This window comes from Labrus mixtus, chromosome 10 (genome assembly GCF_963584025.1).
Source record: "Labrus mixtus chromosome 10, fLabMix1.1, whole genome shotgun sequence".
NCBI classification, from domain to species: Eukaryota; Metazoa; Chordata; class Actinopteri; order Labriformes; family Labridae; genus Labrus; species Labrus mixtus.
In genome coordinates this window covers 21547664-21574051 of record NC_083621.1, presented here as the reverse complement: position 1 = coordinate 21574051, position 26388 = coordinate 21547664, and the positions used below count along the sequence as shown (strand labels likewise).

Sequence of the window (26388 nt, the reverse complement as noted above, 5' to 3'; positions counted from 1 at the left end):
CTTACCAAGGTACGCTTTCCTCTGTTTGTATCTTTGATGCAATCTAAGGAGGTGGATGACAGAAATCTTTCCACTGAAAGGTGTTTAACAGTTCAGTCAAATTCCTTTATTGTACAAGCCAAAATGTCATAAACACATATCAACATTATTGCTGTAACTCGCTACTGACAAATGGCTGTGATTTCCGTTCACTACCTTTCTTCATGCTATGACTTTTTGAAATCCATTTTGGAACGAAAGAAGCTCGTCTACTGCTAAATGAATAAATAATTTGTCTTGTCCACTCCCCCCCCCCTCCCCCCAAATCATCTGTAAATTGAATTTATCCATCTTGTATTAGAATGATGCTTTACTGTACAAAAGTAATTTTAAAGGGCATGTAGTCCTGGCCAAAGCCCAACTCATTTTTGGTTTGAGGACATTCATTGTGTCACCCAATCCTTTACATTTGCTCCCTATTTGACCAGTATTCAGACATGACTGTTATTTAGTCTAAAGTAGAAGTCTAAGGAATTAATGCCTGCTGTAAAATGTAAAGGTCACATATTCTCCTTCTTTTCAACCAGTTTAAATAAGTCTCAGAGCTCCCCAAAACATGTCTGTGAAGTTTGTTGTTCTAAATCCACTCTGATCCTGTTTTTGATCATGCCTATAAATCCCTACAGCCTGTTTCAGCCCTGCTCAGAACAGGCTGTTTCTGTGTCTGTAGCTTTAATGCAAATGAGCTGTGTTTGACCACGCCCCCTCTCTGGAAGGGCTTGGGTGACTGGCTCTTTTTGCTCCATGTCTATTGTTTACAATGAGAAGGCAGACTCAGAGGGCAGAACAAACACCTAGCTGTGGGAGTGTCACCCACCTGGTGGGGGGGGGGGAGTTACTGCCCTTTGTGATGTCATGAAGGGAAAATCTCCAAACGGCATGTTTGAGCACACATTTTCTGTAAGAGTGGCAGGTAAAGGACGGAGAGGATGGACCTTGCTCATTAGTTGGGGGGATCGTAGACAGACTAGGGACACATATTAGTGTTAGAGAAATACTACATAATATGTAACCTTTAACTTAGCCTAAATTGACCTTTTGTCATCAAAGTATCAATGTTCAATATTCAATCGCAAGACCACTGAAATATAAATCTGTTTATCCTAATATATTTATATATTTACATAGCATTGGTGCAGTTCATTTAGGACAGCTGTACACACATTTGAACAGCTTCCAAAATGCACAGTACAAAAAAAGGAAAGATAAAATCCTATGTTCCATCGCGATGACATGCCATAATGACATCATTAGGCAGTTAAATCCAAAGAAAACATTGAGAAATAGTACATTATAAAGAGGAAAGAAGCATATTCCAGTGTTCAGGTGCTTTTCCTTCTTCTGCATCCGGTGTTTTCAGCTCCATTTACTTGTTCCCATGCTGACTGTTTGGAAACCTTAGGAAGAAAAATAAATGTACTCTGTGTTGTCCAAGCTATGGAATCCTGGCTGAGGACAATTTCTCTTTTTGGTTGGCAAGAAAAATAATGTCCTCTAATTGTTTGTGACTTCTATAATAGATATTTTCTTCCAATCTGTCACAAGAGACCACTTCACTCCTGTTGCTACAGGAAACTAGCCACCTTTAGCAACCGTTGTATCCTTTGATAAGTAAACTACCCAGTAGACCATATTAAAAGCTCCAAAGGACACTGGGAACAGAATCCGAGCATACTTGTCAATTTTGCTGGTTTCACCCATACCAGCAGTGGTGGGCTGGGAACATGGCGTCTGCTTATGCTCCAATTTGTTTCCTTTCACCTGGATGCGCTCCAGCTTAGGCGCTAGCAGATGCTGCAAAGAGGAGGAACAAGCGTTCTGCTTGCATGGTGTCCCGGCCATTATTTCTGTTGTGGAAGCTGCACCTTGCGGTGTACTCTTCACTAACTGGGCAGATGAGGAGGCTAGACTGAGCAGGCTCTCTGATTTAGGGCTGGAGTAGAAGAGGGTGTATGATCTGTTGTTGTCTCCACTGGCCAAGGGTTGCAGTGGTCTTGCCCTACCAGCTCCTGAAATGTTTGTGGTAGACTGAACTTTCAGTTTACTGCTGGACTCTTGGCAAATATAGTTCATTCGCTTCCTTAGATTTCCATTTGGGTCAGGATTCTGCTGTGGACGAAAAGAACATCAATGACATGTATAAGGGTGGCCTCCTACAGACATCATCAAAAAAACACTTTATGTCAAACTTGGGTTGAGCATAGACTGCAGAAAGACATGAACTGTATCCAACCCATACTTCATTTGATATTAAGGCTAAGTATAAAAGTCCGGTGACTTAGTACAAAGATCAATATAGTCTGTCTGGGTTGGCCATAGGTTTGCACTCTGCTGCAATCTGCGCTTGTAGTGAGCGAGAATGAGAAAGTAAGACAGGCATAGCAATCGTAGAAAAAGCTGGAGGAGGATTAATGAATTTTATAATAATCAATTTTCTCATGGCAGCAATTAGTCATCTTCTAAGTATGAAATATGCTTTTTACAATTCTTTAATGGCCACAAAGAATTGTCATTGCAAATGGTTTTATTTTAGGTGTATAAAGGCAGAATGTGCAACAATTTACACATGAATGCAGCAGAAATCCAGTATATCATCTGTAAATGTCTCTCTGAGTCATGACTGTCTACAATGAGTGAGATGTGCGAGTCTCGATGTCTCTCTCTTTTCTGAGCCATATTTACATGGATGGGACGGCTTGCGTAGCGCTTCATTATGGTGCGTACCAATTTGATAACGCCTTTGTTTAAACACAAGTGGAGAGGGGTTGGTGATGTGTCGCTGTATTATAGCGGAGGATTCAGTGTGGCGGAGATGTCGCCAAACACCAGTCTGTTTTGGTTTCATGCTGGTGCTCGAGTGCGACATCTACTGGATCAAAAAGTCACACATTCTGCCTTTAAGTTTAAAATGTTAATATATGGCAATTATATATTTCCAACCGATATTTTAAGTTATTGAATATAAATATCGTTACCAGTCTTTAAACATTCCAGTATAACTTTATTATACAGAATATTATTTAATATGAATATTTTTTTTCTAACAAATGCATGGCAAGCTTAAGTCCTGATTTAAGTGAGTCATACAAAAAAAAGATGATGACCCATATTTTAGTGAAAGCTCTGTCGGGTAAAGATTTTAATATTTGAATGTGTTTGCAGTTTGGATAAAACTTTTGCTTTCCTTACTAAAATGTATGCTTAGCAACATAACCACCTCATATTGATCAGACTAAGTTACTCCGACACAGCTGGCCTTCATCTGGAAACAGACTGTGTGTGCAGTACAGATGTCACTTATTAATGATGTCACTCATTTCACACAGGCTTTAGACAGAAAGTAGGTAGCACTTCATGGGGACTGTAATGCAACATAGCGTCAAAGCAGATTATCCTTCAAAAGTTGATGTTTTCAAGCAGGGAGAGTGTGATGCTGGCACTAAGGCATTTGCTAAAATAATCCCCACTCTGTAACGGAGGGATACCGTTTTATACTGTCTCAGATGAAATGTGAGTATGGATAGCTGGGCTTGTTTTTTTACTTAAAGAGGTATAGGGCTTGGGCACTGGGACCATCAATGCACATCTAACCATCATACCAAGCCTTTTAGAAGTGCTAACAGGGACTGCTGTCGAAGAAAAGGAATATTAATTTCCCCCCCTCAGTCCCAGAGTTGTTCCAAAGCCTCTTCAAATGTGCCAAGGCTGGTTGCCTTGACAACCCTCTAATCCATATTGCTGTTGTCACTATAGGGCATACAGGCATGCTTATCTACACTGGGATTTGGACTGGGAGAGCAACTTAAAGCAATTAGTGTAAAAGCTGACATGTGCATTGCTAGGTTATGTCATCTGAAATGATAGGTCGACAATGGAACTTGAAATTGAAGAGGTACAGAATGCTTTTCCCCTCTTGTTACTGCCTACCCCACTATAAGTGTTAATAGACCATAAAGACATTGCAACAGTTACATGAACATTATTTGTAAGACATGCCTCGTATACAACAATGAGAGAGAAATAGCTTCAAGACATATTCATGAATTTTGTGATACAGAAAAAAGTGATTATGTCAATTTAATTATGTGGACCTTTAAGTAAAGGTTATGGTAAAGGGCAGACTTGATCACAAAAAACTTGCGAACGGTCAAATATGTTCAGATTTGTGACGCTAAAAATCGTACATTTGTATTATTTTAATTATCAGTCAAAATCAGATTCTGGTGGTTTGTTTTCTCTGCTTCTTGTATCCTTTCAGCTCTTATGAGCCGGAGCAAAGCTGAAGATCCTCCCGTCAGGCCAATCAAACTCTAGGCTAAAGGCTCGTTTATGAATGTTGGGTAAGCACATTTTGTAGACAGGGTCAATAGGTGGCTAGTCATTATGATGTGGTAAATTAAAGCCTGTATATTGATGCCTCTCAAACACAAAGTGTCACTAAATATCAAACTTTATTGACAGATCCACGTCATCGTTATCATTTAAATTGACAATTTCATTTATACGAGTTCCTGTTTTGTAGTCAGATGTTATATATATTTTTATATTTTTTTATTTTAAGTCCCCATATATTTCTTCAGCGTTGTCTCACCTTCATTATCCCAGAGCAGCAGATGACCAGACTGTATACTAGCTTAATTATAGGAATCCAAAGTAACATCAAAACGCATTAAAGGTCCCATATTCTGCTTTTTCTGGTTTTATATGCTCTTTAGTGTGTTTTCCAAGTGTCCTGTGCATGTTTAGGCACATCTATGTGCAAAAATTTGCAAACGCGGCTTCTCCTACCTCCTTTAGCTATTGTGAACATACAAAAGTAGGTACATAGATTAAATATACAAACTCCAAAAAGAGCATAATATGGGCTCTTTAAAGAACTGTGGCCTGTAGCACCAGCAGTTTTCATAAATGTCTTGTTATATTGATCGTTTACCACAGAGTGTGAGTTTTAGTTGTAATAAAAATAACTGGGCCTAACATGAACAGAGACACCATGGTGGCTGCTTCACACACTTTTGTGATTTGCCGAAATTAGGAAATTAAGCCAATCACACCATCATTGCATATACCAGACACAGTGCAGGCTAAGTTTGCAATGATAAAACCCACAAAGTCTGCGTTTACAAATACACTGAAGTCACACTAGTGAGTAATAATGAATGGTGCATGTTTTGGAACTGAGGACTGCAGCAATGCAGAAGCAGTCTGGTGTCTCTCTGAAGACAACGTTCTTCATCTTCCTCACATTTGTATGCATTTTAATTCATGAGGTCTTTGCATTGACCATTTGTGGTTGAATGTGGGCGTGTAGATGGCAGTATATGTGACTGATCAGCATGCACACATTTCAAGGTGGATCATGGCTTATAAAAGGAACATTGCGTGCAGGTGTGCATGCATACCATTTGATCGATCAGAATTATTTTTGTTGCATACCATTTTTGGGCTCTTTGGTGCGTTCAATTCTAGTATGGCTACTACGCACTGTTTAATAAATGAGACCCCAGATCTGTAAGCACATAACAAGGGTCATGCTGTGTAATTGCTCCTTGATTTTAAGTACTATCAGACTATTTGACAAAGCCCCTCTGAGGGAAACAAAAATCACCTGCAGCACGTCGTCTGTGTCCTTGACCGTGAGAGGCGTTGTTTTGGGCGCTTGAGGACATTTGGATTGCTTCTTTTTGGTCCGCTCAATCTGTGCGTTGGTGAAGTAGTTCACAGCTGCAAACTCAATAAGGGCAGAGAAGACGAAGGCAAAACAGACAGCGATGAACCAGTCCATAGCAGTGGCGTATGAGACCTTGGGAAGGGAGTGGCGAGCACTGATACTGAGTGTCGTCATGGTCAGGACAGTTGTGATGCCTTCAGTGGTATCAAAAACAGAGAAAGATCAAACTTATGAGCCTGTACGTACATGTAGATAATTGTTTTAACCTCTGATATGATGAACTGATTTAGTAATAATTGGATTGGATCAAAAAGGAAATACCATTGTATTTGAAGAAGAAGTAGATATCATTTATTAATCCCGCAGGGGGGAATTCAATTTTACACTCTGTTGTTGAGACATGCTACCTGCACACAGGCTGAAACACACACACATGCTCAGGAAGTGAACTGGCACCTCTCCAGCTACCAGACTAATTTCCACCTCTTTCCAAACCTCTGGTTCCCAACCCAATGCCTACTTGGTCGTTAGAGATTATCTTTACATGTACGTCATTGCCAAAAAAATTGTGACAGAGACAGATTGTAGGGTTAATTAACCCATCTATAATATGTAGTTCTCTCAATAATCAAATTTCATTAACACATGCAAGGCTATAATGAACCAAATACATTTGAAGCTCTAAAATGAACAAATCTGGTTGTCTTGATCATATCTTAAGTTAAGAGATGATAACAGTTTCTTAGCATTTCTACAGTCTGCAACGCTACAAATGTATCATTGGTTAGTCAGTAAGCTAAAAGGCATGGGGGACAGTTGCGCATCCTAAGTTTTACTAACCGGTTTGTCTTAATTAAGTTTATTGGAAATAACATTTCAACATGACAGACAACACCACATTAGAGGAATAAACATTAGAGCAACACCAATTCAATGCTAATGAAAGTGGGAGTGTCTGGGACGTTGCCAACTGGGCGTTGTTGGAAATGTGAGACAAACCAATAAGAGAGAAGCCTCAGGTCACCTGCTTAGCAAAAGCTGGCACCCCTCAACCAGGAAATGTTTGTATTTACACAGAAGTTATCAAGTACTCTTAGGAACTGGACTCTGACTTCAACACAGCATTTGCTCTGGGCTGTATAACATTACCACTCTCTGTATCTGATAGAGCTCATATTAAATATATTGATGTAGCCAGCATGCAAGGTCACATGTGGCTCCTAGAACAAAAGAATGTCACATATAGGTCGTCACTCGTCCTTGGCATTATTAACCAATAGCAGTAATGTGATAGGGGAAAATCCATTTTACGTTCAAGACCTGGAACAATCATGGCTGCAGAGTCCTTGACCACTATAAATACTGTATGTTCACCGCACATAGACGTGACCAGCATACACTACAAAAGCAGCTGGGTGACATTGATAGGTGAGTTCTGGCATGAGGCTACTGACTGACAATATCAACAGCTGATGTAAAGCTTTGATAAACACAAGCAAAAACTCATAATTTATACATACTGAAACTCTGCATAATAAAAACCTTGAATCCTTTTTTCAAGGCTATCCAACTTAAAGTCATTGGCTGACAAATTCTCCTTGTTGCAAAACTAATATTGTTTTTCAATAAATACTGCAGATATACTGTACACAGCGAACAGCCTCTATTCAAGCCAAATGTTGGTGAGTCGGTCAATTTCGTTTAGTCTAAAGGCATACGATTCAAAAATGTTGGTGACAATACAAACATGTTACCCTTTTTTTAATCAACCAACTGTTTCATCCTCACACCCATAAGAGGGTAAGAGTCTATAAGGGATAGTTTTTGTGAACCGAACACTTTTGAACTCAGACTTCCCCTGAAAATAGAAACATAATAAATAAATACATGTCAAATCATAGTAACTGATTAAAGAACACACACAACTTAGAGACACATATTGGGTAACCTTAAACAACTAGACTTTTAAAGCCTGTCCACTCCTGTGATGGGAATCGTAAAAAAAAAATCCTTATGATGCAATTGAAACAACAAAATAAAAATAAAAAATGAGATGAAAAACATTAATTATGCTAAGCAGCATGAATGGTGAAGGCAAACCGCAACTCATACTCACTAGTGCAAACATGTCACTAAAATACGATTTTTTCTAAATAAAAAAATCTAAGCACAGACTTCCTGTACAGCTTGTTAGTACAGAAAAACACGCAGCAAGCCATCGTATGGGTCTGATATTTGCATGAAAAACATCATTAAGAGACACTTATTAAGAGGATGAATTAAGTGATTTTGAGGTGATACCTGGCAGACAACCAGCAGCATCTGGCTGTCACTCAAAAGCAATTAGCTAATCGCTGTGTATGGGCACCTCATAAAGGCTACCTGCCTGACTGCTTACCATGCTTTTATAAATTAGGCGTTTAGGTTTAAATGCTGCTCTTATTAGGCTTTTGGCCAGAAACTTCTTGTGTATGAGCACCTTATAAAGGCAGGTAGTTGTTCTCTGGAGCTCCCTCTAATGCTGTGTACGACTTAGTTAGTTGGTGAACTTGTATATTCTCCTTCTCTGGATACTCAAAAGCAACATCTTTACTGTTAGGACCTATTCCGTGACACTGTAATCTAATCATGTTGCATATAGCAGTAAATAAGGTTTTAAGATTCTGCCCGTATAGGCTCTTGGCGTTGGTACACAGTCGACCAGGGCTGAGGTGGTGTGACAGACCTGCAGGCTGGCTCCTGCATCCCGCCATTAACCGCCAGGAAACGATTCACAATGCTGACTGGCGAGGCTGGAGCAGGTTTCTGCTGCTGCTGGGACACCTAAACTTTCTGCAGCAGACCAGGTGGAGGTAAAGAGCTGCCCGTCTATCCACAACAAGGAAGATTTGTCCAAAAATGCTGCAGAAAGCTGAACTGGTTGCCTCACTGAAGGTAGAGACATTATAGCAACAGTCTCTTCTATGTCCTTGTCCTCTCTTTTCTAACAACTTTCATCATTGGAGATCATCACCATTTTCTTTATTTCCCCACACAGAGCCACTGTCCTAGTCATGTAGGTACCAACGACACATCCCCTCTGCAGTCTGACAGAACAAATGATGGTTTTAATGTAATTGAATTTTTCTGGACCAAATCCAACTTCTAATTCTGGTGCTGAGCGTTTAAGCCATCTCCCCGCCCTGCACACCTGGCCTCAGTAAACATGCAAATCTCACAATCTGGATTTTATTGAGAATTTTAACTTGTCGTGCTTCAACTTTGAAGAGGACGAGACTCCTCCAAAATCACTGGGAAGTACTGCTGGGTATTTGGTAAGGAACTTACAATACGATACGTATCATGATACATGGATCCTGAAACTATACCTATTGGGATACTTTGCAATACTCTACATCATTTACTGCAGATTTTAAGGTGGTGTTTTGATCATGCTATTTAATTGAATGTCTCAAGGATTCGGTTGCAGGAGCGTGTCCTGACTTGCTACCCCTGGCCACCCCTCTGGACGCCCCTGTTGGGTTGGTATCAAGGGTTCTTTTCTTTTAGAGCAAAGCTTTGCCTGTAGTGTACCCCAAGGTTCAGTTTAAAGTCAATTTTTTCTCCATATACATATTGTCACCACCATGTCTCCCTCCATTGTTAAGCAGACCATTGTGGCACAAGTTCCCACATGAAAAGAGCTAGCTCTAGGTTCAATTCAGTTAATTTAAATGAAGTTTATTTTTTAAGTTAACAATTTTAAATTTTGAAGTAAGTGCACAGTCTGAAAAACCTAGTTCAAATGACCATATTTAGCTGCATCAAGCTACTCTTTTTCGGCAGAGCCTCATATAGTTGACTTCCATCCTTTCTTGTTGTCATCATTTTATGTAAATTAAAGCCATACACTTTCGACAATTAAAAATGATTGCTTTTATAAAAATCTGGGTTGATTCTATACAGAAAAGGGCTAAGAGGTGGCTCAACTGTAAAATATAATAAATACACGTCAGTAAACATGATAATAACTCAACAGGCTGTATGTCATTCCTACACAGAGGAGGTTTGTTATAGGTTTGGAAAGCAATCTTATTTGCATTAAAAATGGATGCCCTGTTAACATACAGGTGCAAAAACAACTAAATACAGAGCAAGGCAGACAAAAATTCAGAATGCAATCATTTGATGAAAATTCGGGTAATCTCACAATAGAATAAACAGATTGGGCTTTTACTTCAAAATGAGTACTGGAGCCATCCTTCCACACACAGTCCCTTACAGTTCTGCCACACAGTACCTCAAAATGTGAGCAGCAGTATCTCCAGAGTGAACTAATATAATGAAGAGTACCTGCTCTTTTTGTAAATAGTGAACTGGCACTATAGAAATAAAGTTTGAGGGGTGCTGGTGGCGCAGTGGTTAGTGCGCACATCCCATGTATGGAGGCTATAATCCTCCACGCAGGCGGCCCAGGTTCGAATCCAACCTGTGGCTCCTTTCCTGCATGTCGTTCCCCACTCTCTCTCCCTGATTTAACATCTCTATCCACTGTACTATTCCTCCAATAAAGGCAACAAAAACCCCAAAAATAAATATTTAAAAAAAAAGAAAGAAAGTTTGATTTAATGATTGAACTACAGTTACGTTCTCATTCATAAGTTGCACTGCACAACAGGCACACATATACACCTTCCCTTGAGACCTGAGGACCCCAAAAGCCAAGTTGCAGTCAGAGACTGTCTCAGTGTTATTAACTACTGGATGGTACTAAACTTTCTGCAACTCAATAACTTGTACAATAAAATGATCAGATTCAATCAAAAAAAACAACCTAACCATCTTTTTAAGATGGATCTTGGTGCCTTATCTGCCAATATTAAGCCCACAGACAGAAGTTTAGGAGTAATGTTTGATTCCTGCCTTTCCTCTGAAACTTACATCAAATTACAGATAATTTATCTTGAAGTCATACAGAGGCAGACATGTTTACCTGATCACTGAAACATTTGTGCATGGCATCTCCAATAAATACAGTTATCATTCACACTCAGCAGACAGTCACTTTTTAATCTAAATGCATGTACAGGTTCGTGCTGGTGTTGGTGAATTCGACAGTTTTTGCAATGAGTCTGATTTGCATAGAAGGGGGCACCTTGTTTATGGAGTGATTACACCCCCACCCCCCACCGCCACCCTCGATTGACTGCATAATGGCGCATTTAAATGCAAGCAAAGAGAACTCCGACCAACGCTCATTAAAACTGCACTCTACCGACATGTTCTTATCTTCCACTCACTGTTACCGCAGGGGGCAGGATCACACATTAACACAGACTGACAGTCTCACATTCAGACACAGAGGAGCAAACGACGCCTGGATGTAGTGGTATTCATTTTATGTCAGAGACTCTCCCCGTTGTTTTTTTTCTCTATCAAATGAGCAAACTGTCCAGTCAGATAACTAACTACTATGAGAGAAATACATTTACACTTTCAAGCAAAATATCAAAAATCCAAGCAAACCTTGAAAACACAACATTACAATTTGAGCATTTTCAAGAATTTAAAGGACCTGTAAGAACCATGTATGTAATATTTGAAGCTGTTGTTGGTAAGAGTTTACAAAAATGAACTACGAATCCCTTCTCCACAAACACTTTCACGTAAAAAAAGACAATGTGGTCTAACTGACTGAAGTTTATTGACCATCAAAAGTAAGAACTTCGCCCATATGACTGCACATCCACAAGTACAAGAGCTCCTAGTAGAAAACACACTTGCCGACTGCAACGGGACGCGTCTTGTCTAATATTTGGATAAGACAAGTGTGGAGGTCCAAGGAGTTGTTCTTTGGTAATTTTGTTGTTTAAAGCTTAAACCCTTTAAATATGAATGGCTACTACTTAAAGTCTCACCAAAGCAACCATTGGACAGACCTTGACATTGTGCTCTTGGGCAAAAATGTTCCTCTATGAAAAACTTCACCCCACTCCTGAAGCAGAGGGACACATGGTGCTGTTAGTGCAGTCAGACCTTCTCTCAAAATCAACAAAAAAAATAAAATGTATGAAGATTTTACTTTAATTTATTATTCTTACTTTCAATTTATTTGCTATCTTATTTATTTGTGTGACTGGTGTGTGCTCAACAAATTTGACTTTTTTTTTTAAACTGTTTTACATTTTGTAATAAGTCTTGCAGGCGTGAGAGGAAGGTTAAAAGTCAACTCAGTTTGCTTTCTTTGTTTTTAAAGACATTCATTCAAGCTGTTAGCAGGTTTCAGCCCATATGAAGCTATTTCTGATCCCGTACAGACATGACAATAATATGACTTATATGAATATATGACCATACTTTCTTGTGAGACCAGTCATGCCACCATCTTTGTTTATTAAATTCAACATTTTGTCAAATACAGCACCAAATCTGCTGATAGTAGCTACTTGGCTTTAAAATGTTCTGAAAAAAGAATATGGTAACTTGGGCAAGCTAGCAAGAAGTTATTTTCTTCTTTTTTTACTTTAGTTCTATAGTAACTTGTATTTTCCTTCACATGCGGAGACAATTGGATTAAATGGTAAATGAACTTGTATAACCCTTTCCTAGTCTTCTGACTACTCAAAGCACTTTTTACACTGCAGGTCACACCTACACATTCACACACTGATTTCAGAGGCTGCTATGAAGTGTCCATCAGTATTAACGTATCCATTCATACGCATTTACACCCTGCTGGCGTAGCAGCAGGAGCAACTTGTGTTTAACGCTTGGCATGTGACACTTTGGCTTGTGGCTGCAGGAGATCTGGATCTAACCCCCCACGACCCCCCCACCAGTGTTTCAAGGTGCCCCCCTTTCAGCTGTGGATAACACAGGGTACTTTGTATGATATAATTCTATACTGAAGTCTGCTCTTATTTTAATTTGTTCAGAACAGATTCAAGCCAAGGTGCTGCATTAACACTGAAGATAAATGAATTTAGTAATCAATACATGAAGAAAAATATTCATTTTATGAAGCAATCTATAAAATAAATGAAAAAACACAAGCTGTTTATAGGCCCTTTAAATACTTGACTCTAATTGTAATTTTGCCTTGTTCTATGTTATAGAGAGACACATAAGCTGTGCTTGCTTTGTTGGCATGCAGGCATTAAACATATATAAGGGGAGCAGAAAGGCTGTGTGGGGTCTACGTACCAAAGACTGTTCGTGCTGGGACGGATTCTTTATTTATCCAGAAGGACACTTGGGAAAGGATTACTGTCATTATGCAGGGGATATACGTCTGAATCATGAAGTAGCCCATTTTACGTTTCAAGTGGAAGAAGACCGTCATCACCACATATTCACCTGTAGGATCAATAGAAATGAATGACTTTGGTTAACAAATAATATAAAGATGCATTCTGCCATATTAGTTTTGACGTACTGGATGAGAAAGATCACAGTTGATCTATTTGATCATTCATTTTACTCTATTTTTTGTTAGAATAAGCCCTCTGAAATGCCTCAACTCATTTAATCATAAATGTTTTGTTTTAAGAGACTGGACATTAAGCTCCAAATACTTCCAATATCTCCACCCATATGCACATTGTTTGCGCCATTTATTACAGAAAATACTGTAGTCATGACAAATATACCAGGTTTAACAAACAGACAGCTCACTTTTCTTTTAATAAGAGAGAAGATTATTATTCCTACACACTAAACAATTCATCTGTAACAGAAAATATAAGTTAATCCAGTGACACCACTTAGTCAAAAGGTATCACTTTATTGTACAGGCCACTTAAGCATATCTGTGAGCAGCCAAGGTGGTGATATCTTGAATTTATTTTACACCTACCTCTTAAGCCCGGATTTTGATAAAGACATGTATAAGACTTCATATTTTATATATATATTTTCATATTTGATGCTCTTTTGTTACGCTTATATTTATACTATTATGTTGAAGTAATCTGGCACCAAAGATTCCTTCAGGATCAAAACATTTCCATCCTATGTTAGCTTAACAGTTGTTCATAGACATTTCAGGATAGGATAGGCAATTTATTGTCATTGTACAAAAAAACACACCAAAACTTTGTTTTCAGCAATCCCGTACTGTCAGCAGCCTTACAAAATATTGTCAAATACTAATATATATCCTTAGCTATGTAAATTTAGAAATACTTGTCCTACATTGAATGAGCAGAAAAAAGCTTATGGTCAGTTGACAGACAAGAATAAACTGGTGAAGTTATTGCAGTGACCGAAGGAGTAAACAGTATTGTGTTTTTCCTGAATAATAAATAGTGATTGTACATTGACTTAACAAATTAATAAGCAGTTATAGTTCAGTAGATGAATGGTTAAACAAACAGTTATAGTGCAATGAATTTGTGAATAAATAAATTGTTCGTACAATTTAGCAGCAGTGAGGTCAATATTGCACATATATGAAGTGTCATGTTTGGTAGAGGGGGGTTATAGATCCTGCAGTTTGTCCACAGCTTTGGGAAAGAAGCAGTTTCTTGGTCTGTTTGTCCGTGAGCAAATAGTTCTGAGTCTGTCTAAGGGAAGGGCGGTGAATGTGGAGTGTACAGGGTGTGATGAGTCCCTTTTGATGGACGAAGCACATTTGTGAAGACGGCTCGAGTGGATGTCTCTAAGGGATGGGAGAGGGGAGCTAACAATCCACTGAGCTGTTCTGATAATCCTCTGAAGATCCTTCTTCTCTGCTGCACTGCAGCTAGAATACCAGACAGTACAGCCCTACATCCGGATAGTCTCTATTGTGCAGCAGTAAAAGTTCTTCAGAAGATCATGGGGGAGTCTGTTGTGTCCTTAGGAAGAGGCTCTTTTGATCAGATGTGATGTGTTCAGGCTCAAGCTAAGGTAATATGGGAAGTACACCCCTAGGAATTTAAAGCTGGTGACACTCTCCACCTCTTCCTCATTTACACGCAGTCCATTGTGATGTGTTTTAATTAATTTCCTGAAGTCAATTATTATTTAATTGGTTTTCTTTGTGTTGAAATGCAGGTCGTTGTTTTTACACCATGAAGAGAGTGTTTGGATCGAATTGCCTCATTGTTGTTGGAGATCAAACCTACAATGGCGGTGTCGTTTGCAAAAAGAAGGTGTTTGAGCTGTGGGTGGGTTTGCAGTCATTTGTGTACGGGGAGTATAGGAGTGGACTGAGGACGCAGCCTTGGGGTACACCGGTCTTGAGGATGATGGTGGAGGAGATGCTGTTTCCTAGCCTGACATGCAGTTATTATCATTACACCAGGGGTGGTTGGAAACCCACATTTTAATCTTATGGACCTTGTTGATGAGGGAGTGGACATTTGTAAGAAAAGAAGTTTGGTAGTGCAGCTCTATGTGGAGCTGCTCTTTGCCTAGCGGGGTACCGGCTCGCCTTACTCGCTTTTGTCTCCTCTCGCCTCACCTCCTGTGCTTCCTTTCTGCTGGTGTCTTTGTTTCAGAGTGAGTTTTCTCCACCGGGAATAAGCATAATCCTTCAGGAGTACTTTCTGGCATAATGTTTCTCAGATTTAAAAGTTAAATTGGATATTCAGCCTTTATTTGGGTAAAAAGCTACTTACTGTCAGAGAGCCCCGGGTCGCAGCGTCTATATGTACCACCATCTTGGTCTAGATTTTCACTATACTATATTGTAATATCTTTAATATATGTATTTTATAAAAATCATTTTCTATGTTATTTTATTTTATGTTATTAATCCCAATATTATTATCAAACTTTTTTAATTTGTTCTGATGTATTGTCAGCTTGTCATTCATACAGAGCACTTCCACCCAGCCTGTTTTAGCCTGCATGCAGAAATTATTTTCATGTCTTGGTAAATTTAAAGAACAAAAAAAGAAGAATCAATAAATGCCTCTTAAATGCTTTATGAAGATCACATATTAGCGCAATTTATTCGGCTCTCAATAATCATTCTCTGAACAGATAATTGTAATATAAAACTGTTAAGAAAAGAATCTGTGTTATTTGTTGCCGAGCTTCAAATGGGACCCAGGTGAGTTTAGCCTCCATTGCTTTGAAATGGAGCAATAACATTATTTGTACTTACTTTTAAGTTAGGGTAACAAAAAGGCAAATTTGGATGGACGAAGATCACCTTCACTGGCCTAAAAGTCTCACCTGTGATGGATTTAATGGTTTCACTGGAGACAGTCTGGCCGATGAGATCATACTGAACAAGGCTGGATGACTCAAGAGGGACCTCCACTGAATGCTTAGGCCCCTTGGTCCAGGTATAGATCATCTCTGTTAGAGGATATGCATCTGTGGGAAGACAGGAAAGACAATGTGAATGCACAGGAAGCAAGGTGCTTTTTGCTTGCTAAGAATGTGAGATGGGAAATGTAGATAAGAAGGTAGAGCTGGAGGATGCATAGGGTGCAAATTGGCAATCCAACTGCACTGTTGCAAGACACACATAGTGCTGTTATGCCCTTAAGATAACCAATCAAATACATCCACATATACAGTTTATCAGCCAATGAGACTGCAAAAGTGGGCTGATTAGGTTTGTAGGTTAGAACAATGAGTACTGACATGGAGTAGAGGGGCGTGTCCAACAAAGGCAAGGATGACCCCATATTTGGTCAATGAGTTGGAATCAGTGGGATGGTTTAAAGTTTGCACGAGAATCTTTAAGAATGCTCCAAAAATAAAGAATAAGAAGAGCAGCAAGACACAGTATAGTACAATTCAAGAAAGCTATTGTCACAAAACAAATACACCAATGGACTTTAAATTTAAAAAGATAAATTAAAACTCATACAAGATATTAAATACAAATATTGAAAAAACAAATTAAAAAAATTACAAATGATTGAATATTAAGAAACATGAGGACATTAAAAAGTTGTTTTGAAGAAAGTAAAACCGTAAAAAAAACAAAAAAAAACATAATAAAAGATCACACTTAAAAGCACTATAAAAACTCATTAACTTAAAAATCTTCATTCATCCAACCTGGAAATAAACTTTGAGAATAAAAACATGACTAAATTAATATTACCACCTCTTAGATTAAGTTTGATGGTTTCTATTCCTATAGGAAAAGTAAAGAGATAGGGTGTTTCATTTCATTAAAATGTCTTTCAACAGGGCTGGTGATGTTGTTCCATTTAAAAGCACTCCTGTGTTCGATGATGTGCTCTTTAAGAGGGCAGGATGTTGATGGGGTGATTAAAATACTTAAGGTTATTAGTATATTGGCAGTTAATGCAGGTAGGGCACTTAAAATGACCTTGGAGGAGACTTATTGCAAGTTTGCTGTTACTCTTTTCAAAGAGTTTATATGCACTGACTATTTTGCCCGTTTTATTTTTCTTCGTCTTTTATAGGTCACCATACAGTAGGTGGATCATTCAAAACATTTTGTAATTGTGGCTCATTTTGAAGAATGTGCCAGTGTTTTAAAATGACATCCTTGATGTTTTTGGTTTTATGGGGTAAATGTAGTGCAGTAGACAAGGTGTGACTTAGATTTAAAGGATTTATTAGTTGACAGGTATGCCTCTCAGCCTGGCCTAGCCTTAAATAATCTGTCAGGTTGTAAGATTAGTCTGTCGCAAGGTGGTTATACATGGAGACATAACCAGGTGTTGAAAAGCAGCAGGAACTGAAAGTAATCAGGAAAAGCATGTAGCATTCCAGTTTGTCCGTGAGGGAGAATGCAAAAGAAGGTAGATCTTTCAGCAGACACCAGTCAGGCATTTTAAAGAGCGCTAATGGCTGGGAGATGAAGGTAGATTTGGGAGGAAAATTGTTGCGCCACAGGAACTAGTTTGCAGTAACCTGAGGCCTAACACAGTGTCATGGTCTGCGAGGCAGCGGATAGTGTATTTTATAGAACTGACAGTTCCCTGGTAGGACTCTGTGAAGGAAGCATATGAATGAAAATGCTGAGATATGCAGATGTAGGGCCAGAAGCTGAACAGTGAGGAGGACAAGTTTTGGCCAGTAGAAGTGGGATGTAGAGGGCAAAATCCGCTTCTTCATTACTGGCAGGAGAGAGTGCAGGACAGATTTTGTGAAAGATAGTAGGGAGACGTCAGGTGAAGCATCTAAAGCCAGTCAGTGGATTTGGATGAGGAGTAATGCCAGTTGTAGGCCAAGATAAAGGAAAGAGAAAACCATTCAACTCCTCTTTTTTTTCTCTCTTATCTCCTCTTCTCCCTCATGAAAATGAGGGAGTAGGGGGAGGTGGAGGTGGAAAAAGCCCTATAGTTTGACCCCTCACAAGCTACCTAAGGCTGAGGTTAACAACTTTGAGCAGCTCTCACCGATTTTTCTACAGGAGTTGAAATAAAATATTTTATTTTATAAGACACTTTTATGAAGACATTGGTGAAGAAATGTTTTGGTATGTAATTTATTCCTAGATTTTAACAATATTCCCCTTCTATATTGGTTGGTTGATGTTTGTCAAAAGGGCCGATACAGACGGTCAACTGATACACTGGTGCATCCCTTATCATGACAATTAATTTGCCATTTATCCACAGATCACATGCCTTTTGAACGATATGGGGTGATCTATAAAGATCAAAGATCAACATGTAATCGTTGCACCGCAAGTTTTGACTGCTTCATCTTTACATTCAGTCTCACATGTACACAACACTTACAGCTTCCAAACTTGAGGGGGCACGAATGTCCATCCATTGGAAAGTCCACAAGCTTCATGGGACACTCTGCACTTATAGTCAACCTGTTACAGTACAATGAAGACGTGCTCATTGAGGGACCAAATTAAACAGCTACACACACATGCACCAAGTTTGTGCTACGACTAGAAACAGCAATGTCAAAATATGATTTACCCTTTACATTACACTGTTCATCATCAACAGAGTGATAGCTATTAAAAGTCTTGGCTCACAAAATGTTAGCTTACACTGCTAGAAACTTGAACTAGACAATTAATAGAAAGATAGAGTGGACTCTTACACAACATGAATAAATGTCAGTATTGTGTTAGAAGAACTTGTGAAAAATAAATTATTACGGAAGCTTGAAGAGCATCTTAATTGCTTTAACTCAATATTGTCGGTCTTCTCTCTATATCATCATTTTATTAAATCTACACCAACACCAAATATAAAATGTGTGTCAAATAAAGAGTCTATTCCATATTACAAATTAGCATAATACATACATCAGAACATGTGTTGCCAACATTTTTTTCTTTTTAAATGTGAAGTTTTAAATTTTCATATTTTGAATCAGGCGTTTTTTAAAACTGATTGTCTATGGTGAAATGGTCACAAATGCTGTAGTACCTCATCGTGTACAGAATGGTGCCATTCTTCATGATGCGAAAAAGCTTGTTTGGGGCTGTCATGTTGTGAGCGACCGACCTCTTGCCATTCCTGAAGAAGGTGTCTGGTGTCCACACTTTAGTCACCATCAGGTTGTTCAGCCTCAGAATTTCTATTGGCCCCTCGTACATCAACCGCTGGTCCACCCACGTCTGTCGAAAGAACACGTCCATTGTGTATTCCTAGGACATGAAAAGAACATTCACAGTTGGTCGTCTGGTAGTTAGTATGATATTGTTTTTATAAATATGTTGAAGAACACATTCTAAGAGAAATATTTGTTCCATCCAAATATAAAGTAGCAATGGTTTCCTCGAATTGGTTGAAAAAAACAACATGAGAGTTGTCTTCTTGTCTAATGCAATTAACATATTAACCTAGAAGCTATGTGCATCTATACGAAGGAGTATTAGGGCCCCATTAAGGGGGGATGGGAGATTTGGAGATTAAAGTCAGAAATTTACGAGAATAAACTCGGAAATTTGTGAGAAGAAAGTTGTAAGAGAAGAAAGTTTTACATTATCGAGAACAAGATTAAAGTCGTACATTTCCTGGAATGAAGTTGTTATTTTTGTCTACAGTTACATTAGAAGAGCTGCAGATGACTGTTCCAAAATGACAAACGTTGAGCATTTTGTGGAGTTATACTTCAGTAAAAGTTTCACAAATAAGGAAATACTTCATTATGTATTCTGTATCACAGATCGAGTATTAACTGACCTGCTTTAAAACAACAGTTTGAAGAGGTCAACAAATATCCCATTAGTTGTGTTAGTTGGGCTTTACTTATGCAGATATGAAACCACACATTCTTTTGGCACATCAGCATCACATTGTCATAAGTATCAGGACCCTGAAAAGATACTGCACGAAACTGGGGCTTTTCCAAAGAAAGAACCACACTGACTCTGAGGAAAGTGTGTGGCAGAGCAAAAGGCTTTGAGGGTTCCCCTTTCATCATTTTTGTGAAGGCTGATGGCTGCTCTTCTGATACAACCTTTTAGTATAATAATTTTAACCACAGCCTAAATTAAATCGATTTATGAACTTCATACCGTAAAATAATGACTTTATTCTTGTACATTCACGACTTTAATCTTGAAATTTTAGGGGAAAGAAAATCTTTAATGTGGCCCTAATACTCCATGGTAAATCTATGCTCATAACAATGAACAGAAAGACACACAGCAAACATATACATACAACCTTTGTTAGCTTTAGGTACATACCATGTCAACATCTGAGACAGGCCCAAAACTAGTCACATAAATATCGGTCTTTACCTCAGTCACAGAACCTGCTGAATGAAAGACACAGAAAAGAAAGCTTTTATATTCACTGATTGTTTCCTGCTTCAAATCCCTCCATTTGTCAAAGTCCAGCTTCATAGCAACCACAGTTTCGTTCACTTTTAACAGGCCTATCACAACAAAAAGAGATGCAGTGCTTTATCTCAACCATCATGGTGTAAGTAAAGAGAAACACTGCTTCAAAGATGTAAAGATATAATCCTGTTAAGAGAAGGTTGTGGATTGAGTTAAAGGTCAGCAGTATGCCTGACCTTCTGCTTATTTATGTTGAAGCTTCTTTTCTACATCAGTGTTTAAAAGTAACGCTGGTGCTTTTATTTATTTTTTTTACAGAAAAGTGATGCCACAATACCCAAAGGCCATGTCTGTACTTTTAGCACGTCAACTTTGCATTAACCTTGCAACATATACACGGTTATATAACTGCATTTGATTAAACATGCAAGTAAGGCGCCTTAGATGGAACACCTGCAGGCCTGCAGGATAATATATGAAACACAATCCAAGATCCAGTGTGTTAGTTATAACTGTTCCTGAAGGCATCCCTCCTCTGTTTACTGGGTGGTCCTCTCTTCATTGTAAGGTGTGTTTAAGCACTCAATCAAAGAAGTCAATTTAGAAGTAGAGTTAATAAGAATGATTAAGGATCATCACTCTTAGTATAAAATTGTGTTTGCATTTGATGCTAAGTGAGTTTCCAGTTACAGCTTACAGCCCTTAATATTTTCTTTTCACCTCTTATGAGACAAAACAATTAAGAAAGATATACTGTGTCTTCCTTTCTCATTTGATTTGAAAAAGACAATCCATGACCTCCATGTGACTGTTGGTAGTTTTCATATGGAAAATGATTGATAGTCCACTGAAATACAATTTGTTTCCCCTACATACCCCCGAATCCAGGTCGCAGCCTGTTGTCATAGCCGTCAAGAAGTCGGTCTAAAATGAAAGTAAAATTCTCAGGATGGATCCTTTCATCCTTCCTTGTCTGTCCAGAAATTTTCTTTGCACTAGAAACACACACACAAAAAAAAAAAAAACACAAAAAAAAATGGAAAACAATTACGATAGCATAATTTCAGTGTAGGGTGAGCAGGTTTCAACACCAGGGGAAAGAGACACAGTGTGACTCACCAAGTCGCCAAACACAAAAAGTAGAACATAGTCCGAATAAACGCGGGTCTCATCGCTGTCACCGTGTCCTTCTGCTTGTAAGAAAACATCTCTGCATGCCATACTTTAAACCCCTTCGCATGTCACCTCACCAGATGTCCGCGTCCCATGTGGAGGGAGTACATAGACACAGAGGGCAAAGTGGCGTAGAAACAGAGCAAGTTGAGCGTCTCTCCCGCTCCTGCAGTCTCTCCGCCAGACGCACAACGCATACATTCACGCACAAAGAAGGACACGCACACACACACACGCACACACACACTCACACAGCCCCGGTCACCTCTCATCCAAACCCGAGCTGCTGATGCTGCTGCTACTTGTTCTGTTGGTGGTGCTTGTATCCGAGAGAGAGAAAAAAAAAAGCTCGCCCTCATTCACTATGCCTCTCTCTGCCACTTTCTCTCACTCTCCCTCTCTCTCTTTCCCTCTATTCTCTCTATTCTCTCTGTCTCTGTTTGCTTTTTACTCTTCTCCTGACACACACACACCTGCTTAGGTCAGGACGCAGATGTGCATTGCCTTTAAATGACTTCAAAATGAGGAAGCAAATTGACTTGTCCAGTTCCTTCCTTCAAAAATCATTTGGTGTTTCCTGAAAGCATGAACTCCCAATGCCTTTCAAAGTCAGACATAAAGTCCCATGTATTTCCTTTAGAGTTCATATTTTCCTAGATCTTCTCCCTGCATGCCCTTTGACCTGCATCTTATGTCAGCGTCCATCACTCCTGCTGCTTTGTGACAATTACCTAAAGCATATCCAACATGTTGAACCAGTTTTAGGAATACATAAGTGCCTGTATTAATATTAAAATGGGTCAGTCTTGTCGCAATACGCAATCACACACATACACACAATGGCACACAGGTACTGTAGAGGAACTGGGGCAAGCCACATGCTGCTTCACAGATTTCTCTGCACCTGGGCAAAAGACAGTGTGTGTGAGGGGGTGTTAATGACGTTTAAGTGCTGGTGAATTTCACATGATAAACAAGAACTCTGGGTTCCACTACATTGGCATTTTTTAAGTGCACACACACACGGGCTGAAAGTTAAAATATATAGTTTAAAGAAAAAAATGCATGCTCATATTACTTGCAAGTCAAAGTCATGTATTGAAGTGTTTAACACAGCTCCAAATCCCCTGCACAGCCGCCTACCATAGTCCACCCACAATAGAGCAAGGCTGTTTGTGTGTGTTGTTTGTGGGGGAAGCATGTCTTATTTTTTTTTTCACTTCCTTTTTTTATTACAATATTGTTCTAATAAAGGAAGCACTTTGGGCTAACTGTACAAAAGGTTGTGATAATATTTATTCAAAAGCAGTGAAATGCCTTGAAATGTCAGGAGCGGTTTCATGGAAGTCACATTGGTCTTATTATTCCATGTTGACCTTTCTCTGTAAGTCTCTCCTGTGTCTGAATTTGAAATGATGTAATGTTGTGATAACATACTGTAAGTGGCATGAAGACATACTTTACATATGCAGCACTAAATATTTGAATTCATACTTTTATTTCTGTTTCATTTCATTCTTCTAGTCTCTAATACAGTTCCTAACACAGCTTGTCCTGAGATACCTTCCTGCTTTCTGGTGTATACCTTGGGGCAGGAACATGCTTTGATAACCTTGTGATCAGTGTAAGTGCAGGATTGTGTGCAGTATGATCAAGAGGAAAGTAGACAGGTTGGGTTATGGCTCTGTTTTGGCTGGTGTGTGTGATTTAAAGTGTTTAAGGGCATGGGGGTAGAGAGTCATTACAGTGCCTACTGGAGGATGCTGGTACATGATGATAGCCTTCAGAGAGCCCTAATGACACCAACTGCAGCTGCTGCAGCGGCAGAGCTTGTCAGCTGTAGCTCCGCACACTGTCCCATCACCCCAAGTCTCTTAATTGATATTTCTATTCTATTTTTGAGTGCAGGACTTTGCCAAAGTTATTACCACTGCACGAAGGAGAACGGATTGAGGAGAGAGGAGGGAAATCAGAGGAGAGATGAGTGAGGATACACCAGAGCATCCTCGACTTCTCCTTTGTGGATAACACTCATTGTTTGCATGATGCAGCTGATCACACTTCAATGAAACTTGACAACATCAAAAGACTTTAAGAATGGAGATTTATTAGTATTATTGTTAACAATAGTCATCATAGTTTTGTTGTTGTAACTAATTTATATTATATTTAGTTATATTGATATTGTTGTCAATCTATATTATTATTATTGTTATCATCATCATCATTAGTCTTCTTATACTCTACAGTTATTTAGGTGGGCAACCTCTTCTTTGTTTACTATGTATATGATCATGTATTTGATGACTTTTTGAATGTAGTGTGAGACAGTGAGTCAATATAAATACTTGGGTACGATCATCGATGAAAAACTGACCTTTGATCCGAACACTGACGACATCTACAAAAAGGCCAATCAGAGACTGTTTTTCTTAAGAAAGCTGAAGAGTTTTAATGTTGACAAATCTCTTCTGAAAATGTTTTATTCATCTTTTATTGTGTCCATTTTGACTTTTGTGATGATCTGCTGGTTTGGTAACCTCAGTATCAGTCACAGAAACAGGCTGGGAAATATTGTTAAACTATGCCGAAAGATAGTTGGGGTTGACTTGAATGATCTTGGCCATGTTTTTCAAGTAAGAGCCACTCGAAAGGCAAAGGCCATCTTGGAAGACCCTCAGCACCCCCTGCATGCAGAGTTTAGACTTCTGCCGCCAGGGAGGAGGTTCACTTATGTTAGGAGAGCTGAATCTAACAGATATCTGAGGTCATCAGTTGGGTTTTTAAATAAGCTGTAGGCATTGTTGCCTGTACACTTTTACTATGTACTGTTGATCTTTGTGTCCCTTATCTCACTCACATCCATCATGATGATATTCATGGTAGTTATGTTTTATATTTAGCCTGTGTATTTATGTCATTTTGCTGTTTTTTTTATGGATTTATTGCCTGTATCGATCTCTGTTGCAAACCAAATTGCCCCTTGGGGACAATAAAGATTTTCCAAATCCAAATGTGTATTGTCTGTTGCCTGGATTGCGTTAATGTCTTCTTTTATTGGATTGTCGATTGTTTCATGGAAGTGCATGCAAAATATTTGATACCGCAGACTTTGGTGTTTAAAAGAAAATAATACGGAAAAAAACAATGGGAGAAAAAACGTAATTTAAAAAAGACACGTAGGGTAGCCTTGACACAAGTTTTAAACATATAACGGTTTCCGTTCTATTTTTGGTCCTAAAGTCAAAAGGAGCGCAAACAACTCCTTAAATATTATATTGCAAACATTATTTAATGATCAGTTCATGCCCCAGTTTATAGAGCTAGGAGGAGTTTATCAATGAGAAACACTTACCTCTATGGTCACGTCCACAAAGTTTTGTAGGCCGATCATTGATGAGTGGAGGATATGAAAAGTGTTTGATTTGAATCAATAACTTTCAGTGTTCCTGAGAAATCATAAAGTTATTTGTGTTTATACAATAGTACAAACACAGATTATCAGTAAAAACTAATAATTTAATCATTAATAAATCATCTCACCTACTAATAAAGCGTTGTAAGGATAGAAATTGTCCGTATGGTTCTTAGGACACAGTAAACAGAATAAAGGGACTGCAGGTTGTTCTTTATGAACATACTGAGACAACACAGTTGAGTTTATTCAGATAATTACAGCCCCCACAGCCTTGTTGAAGACCTCACGCTGTGCTAAATCCCCAAATCAGTCGAACTTTGGAAAAAGACGACCTGCGATTTACACCGACGAATATCTTTGGCAATCCTGTGAACTATTCTAAAACTGTCAACTTTGTATGATACGCCATGGGCCAACCAAAAAACTAAAATTAGGACTTCTAAATGATGTCCAAGCCATGAACCCTCTTTTAATCCAAAGTTGTTTGGAGACCTTTGAAAGCCTGTTGTGTCACCCTGAAATTCCCCTTTATAACTCGCTCAGCATCCATGTAACTTCTGAGAACTGGCACATGGATGTTGAGCCTTGCATTAGGGGTACGCTGGTATGACTATTAACACTATATAATTAGACTATAATTGATATCTTTAATTTTTGTGGTTAAGATGTATTGACAAAAACAAATAAACTGAGTACATTGATAGCTTGACAACAACCTCTCATCCAGTCTGCAGGACAAGAGCCTACATAATATGAAAATGAGACAGTCAGTCTTTTAAGCGCCTTGACTGTGAGGAAAGTAAAAACGTTAAATAAAAAGTCCTAATACGTGCAACATGACGTCATTATGTCAGGGTTGAGGAAGAAGCTGCAAAGTTCTGTCCCACCTAAGCTTCATCGTCGTTAGGTTGATTGAAAGTTAGGCTTAGACAGGAGTTTCTGCCGATGAGCCTCCGGAGCCCCCTGCCATAACAGATGTCTGACGTCAGGCTTCGTCCGTTAATATTTACAGTCTATGTTATCACGTGTCTTTGAAGATTGGTTCTATTTCAGACAGGTCAGGCTGCCCCCTGAGAGGACCCAAACTTTCTAATCAAATTGTATGATTTATTTACATGTATTAGCATTAGTTTATATACGCAATGATGCAGCTCAGCTCTTGAAACGTGATTTATGTCATGCAAATAATGTCTCCTTATCCGGCTTATGGGAGCTGCATGGGCTAGAATGTTTGCTGGTGGATTCATGTGAAGCTGCTGGTCCCATGCCTTCAGCCAAATGTCCTGTCTACACCTAAAGACTCTCTCCACAAGGTCATTACTGGCATCCTGTCATTCTTCAAAGTTTCTATAGAAACAGTGGTCATTTGCATTTCATTACAATAGCCTAAACATCTTGTTGATAACACAACATGTACTGAACTAC

General features: G+C 38.9%; 1 protein-coding gene across 3 annotated transcripts; it reads right to left on the bottom strand.

The window, feature by feature from the left end:
- Window positions 1-214: 214 nt before the first annotated feature.
- Window positions 215-21848, bottom strand: gabra4 (gamma-aminobutyric acid type A receptor subunit alpha4). 3 transcript variants are annotated; one of them, XM_061048739.1, is made up of 9 exons: window positions 21492-21848; window positions 21249-21367; window positions 20277-20347; window positions 19009-19229; window positions 18355-18437; window positions 15854-15997; window positions 12893-13045; window positions 5648-5904; window positions 215-2148 (listed from the first exon to the last, which is right to left on the bottom strand). In XM_061048739.1, exons 1-9 carry the CDS (start codon window positions 21578-21580, stop codon window positions 1615-1617), a joined length of 1671 nt encoding a protein of 556 aa, XP_060904722.1. In that variant the 5' UTR covers window positions 21581-21848; the 3' UTR covers window positions 215-1614. The 3 variants fall into 3 exon arrangements, with proteins under 3 accessions (XP_060904722.1, XP_060904725.1, XP_060904724.1); XM_061048742.1 differs by having other exon boundaries at window positions 215-2145; XM_061048741.1 differs by having other exon boundaries at window positions 20277-20344.
- Window positions 21849-26388: the final 4540 nt, after the last annotated feature.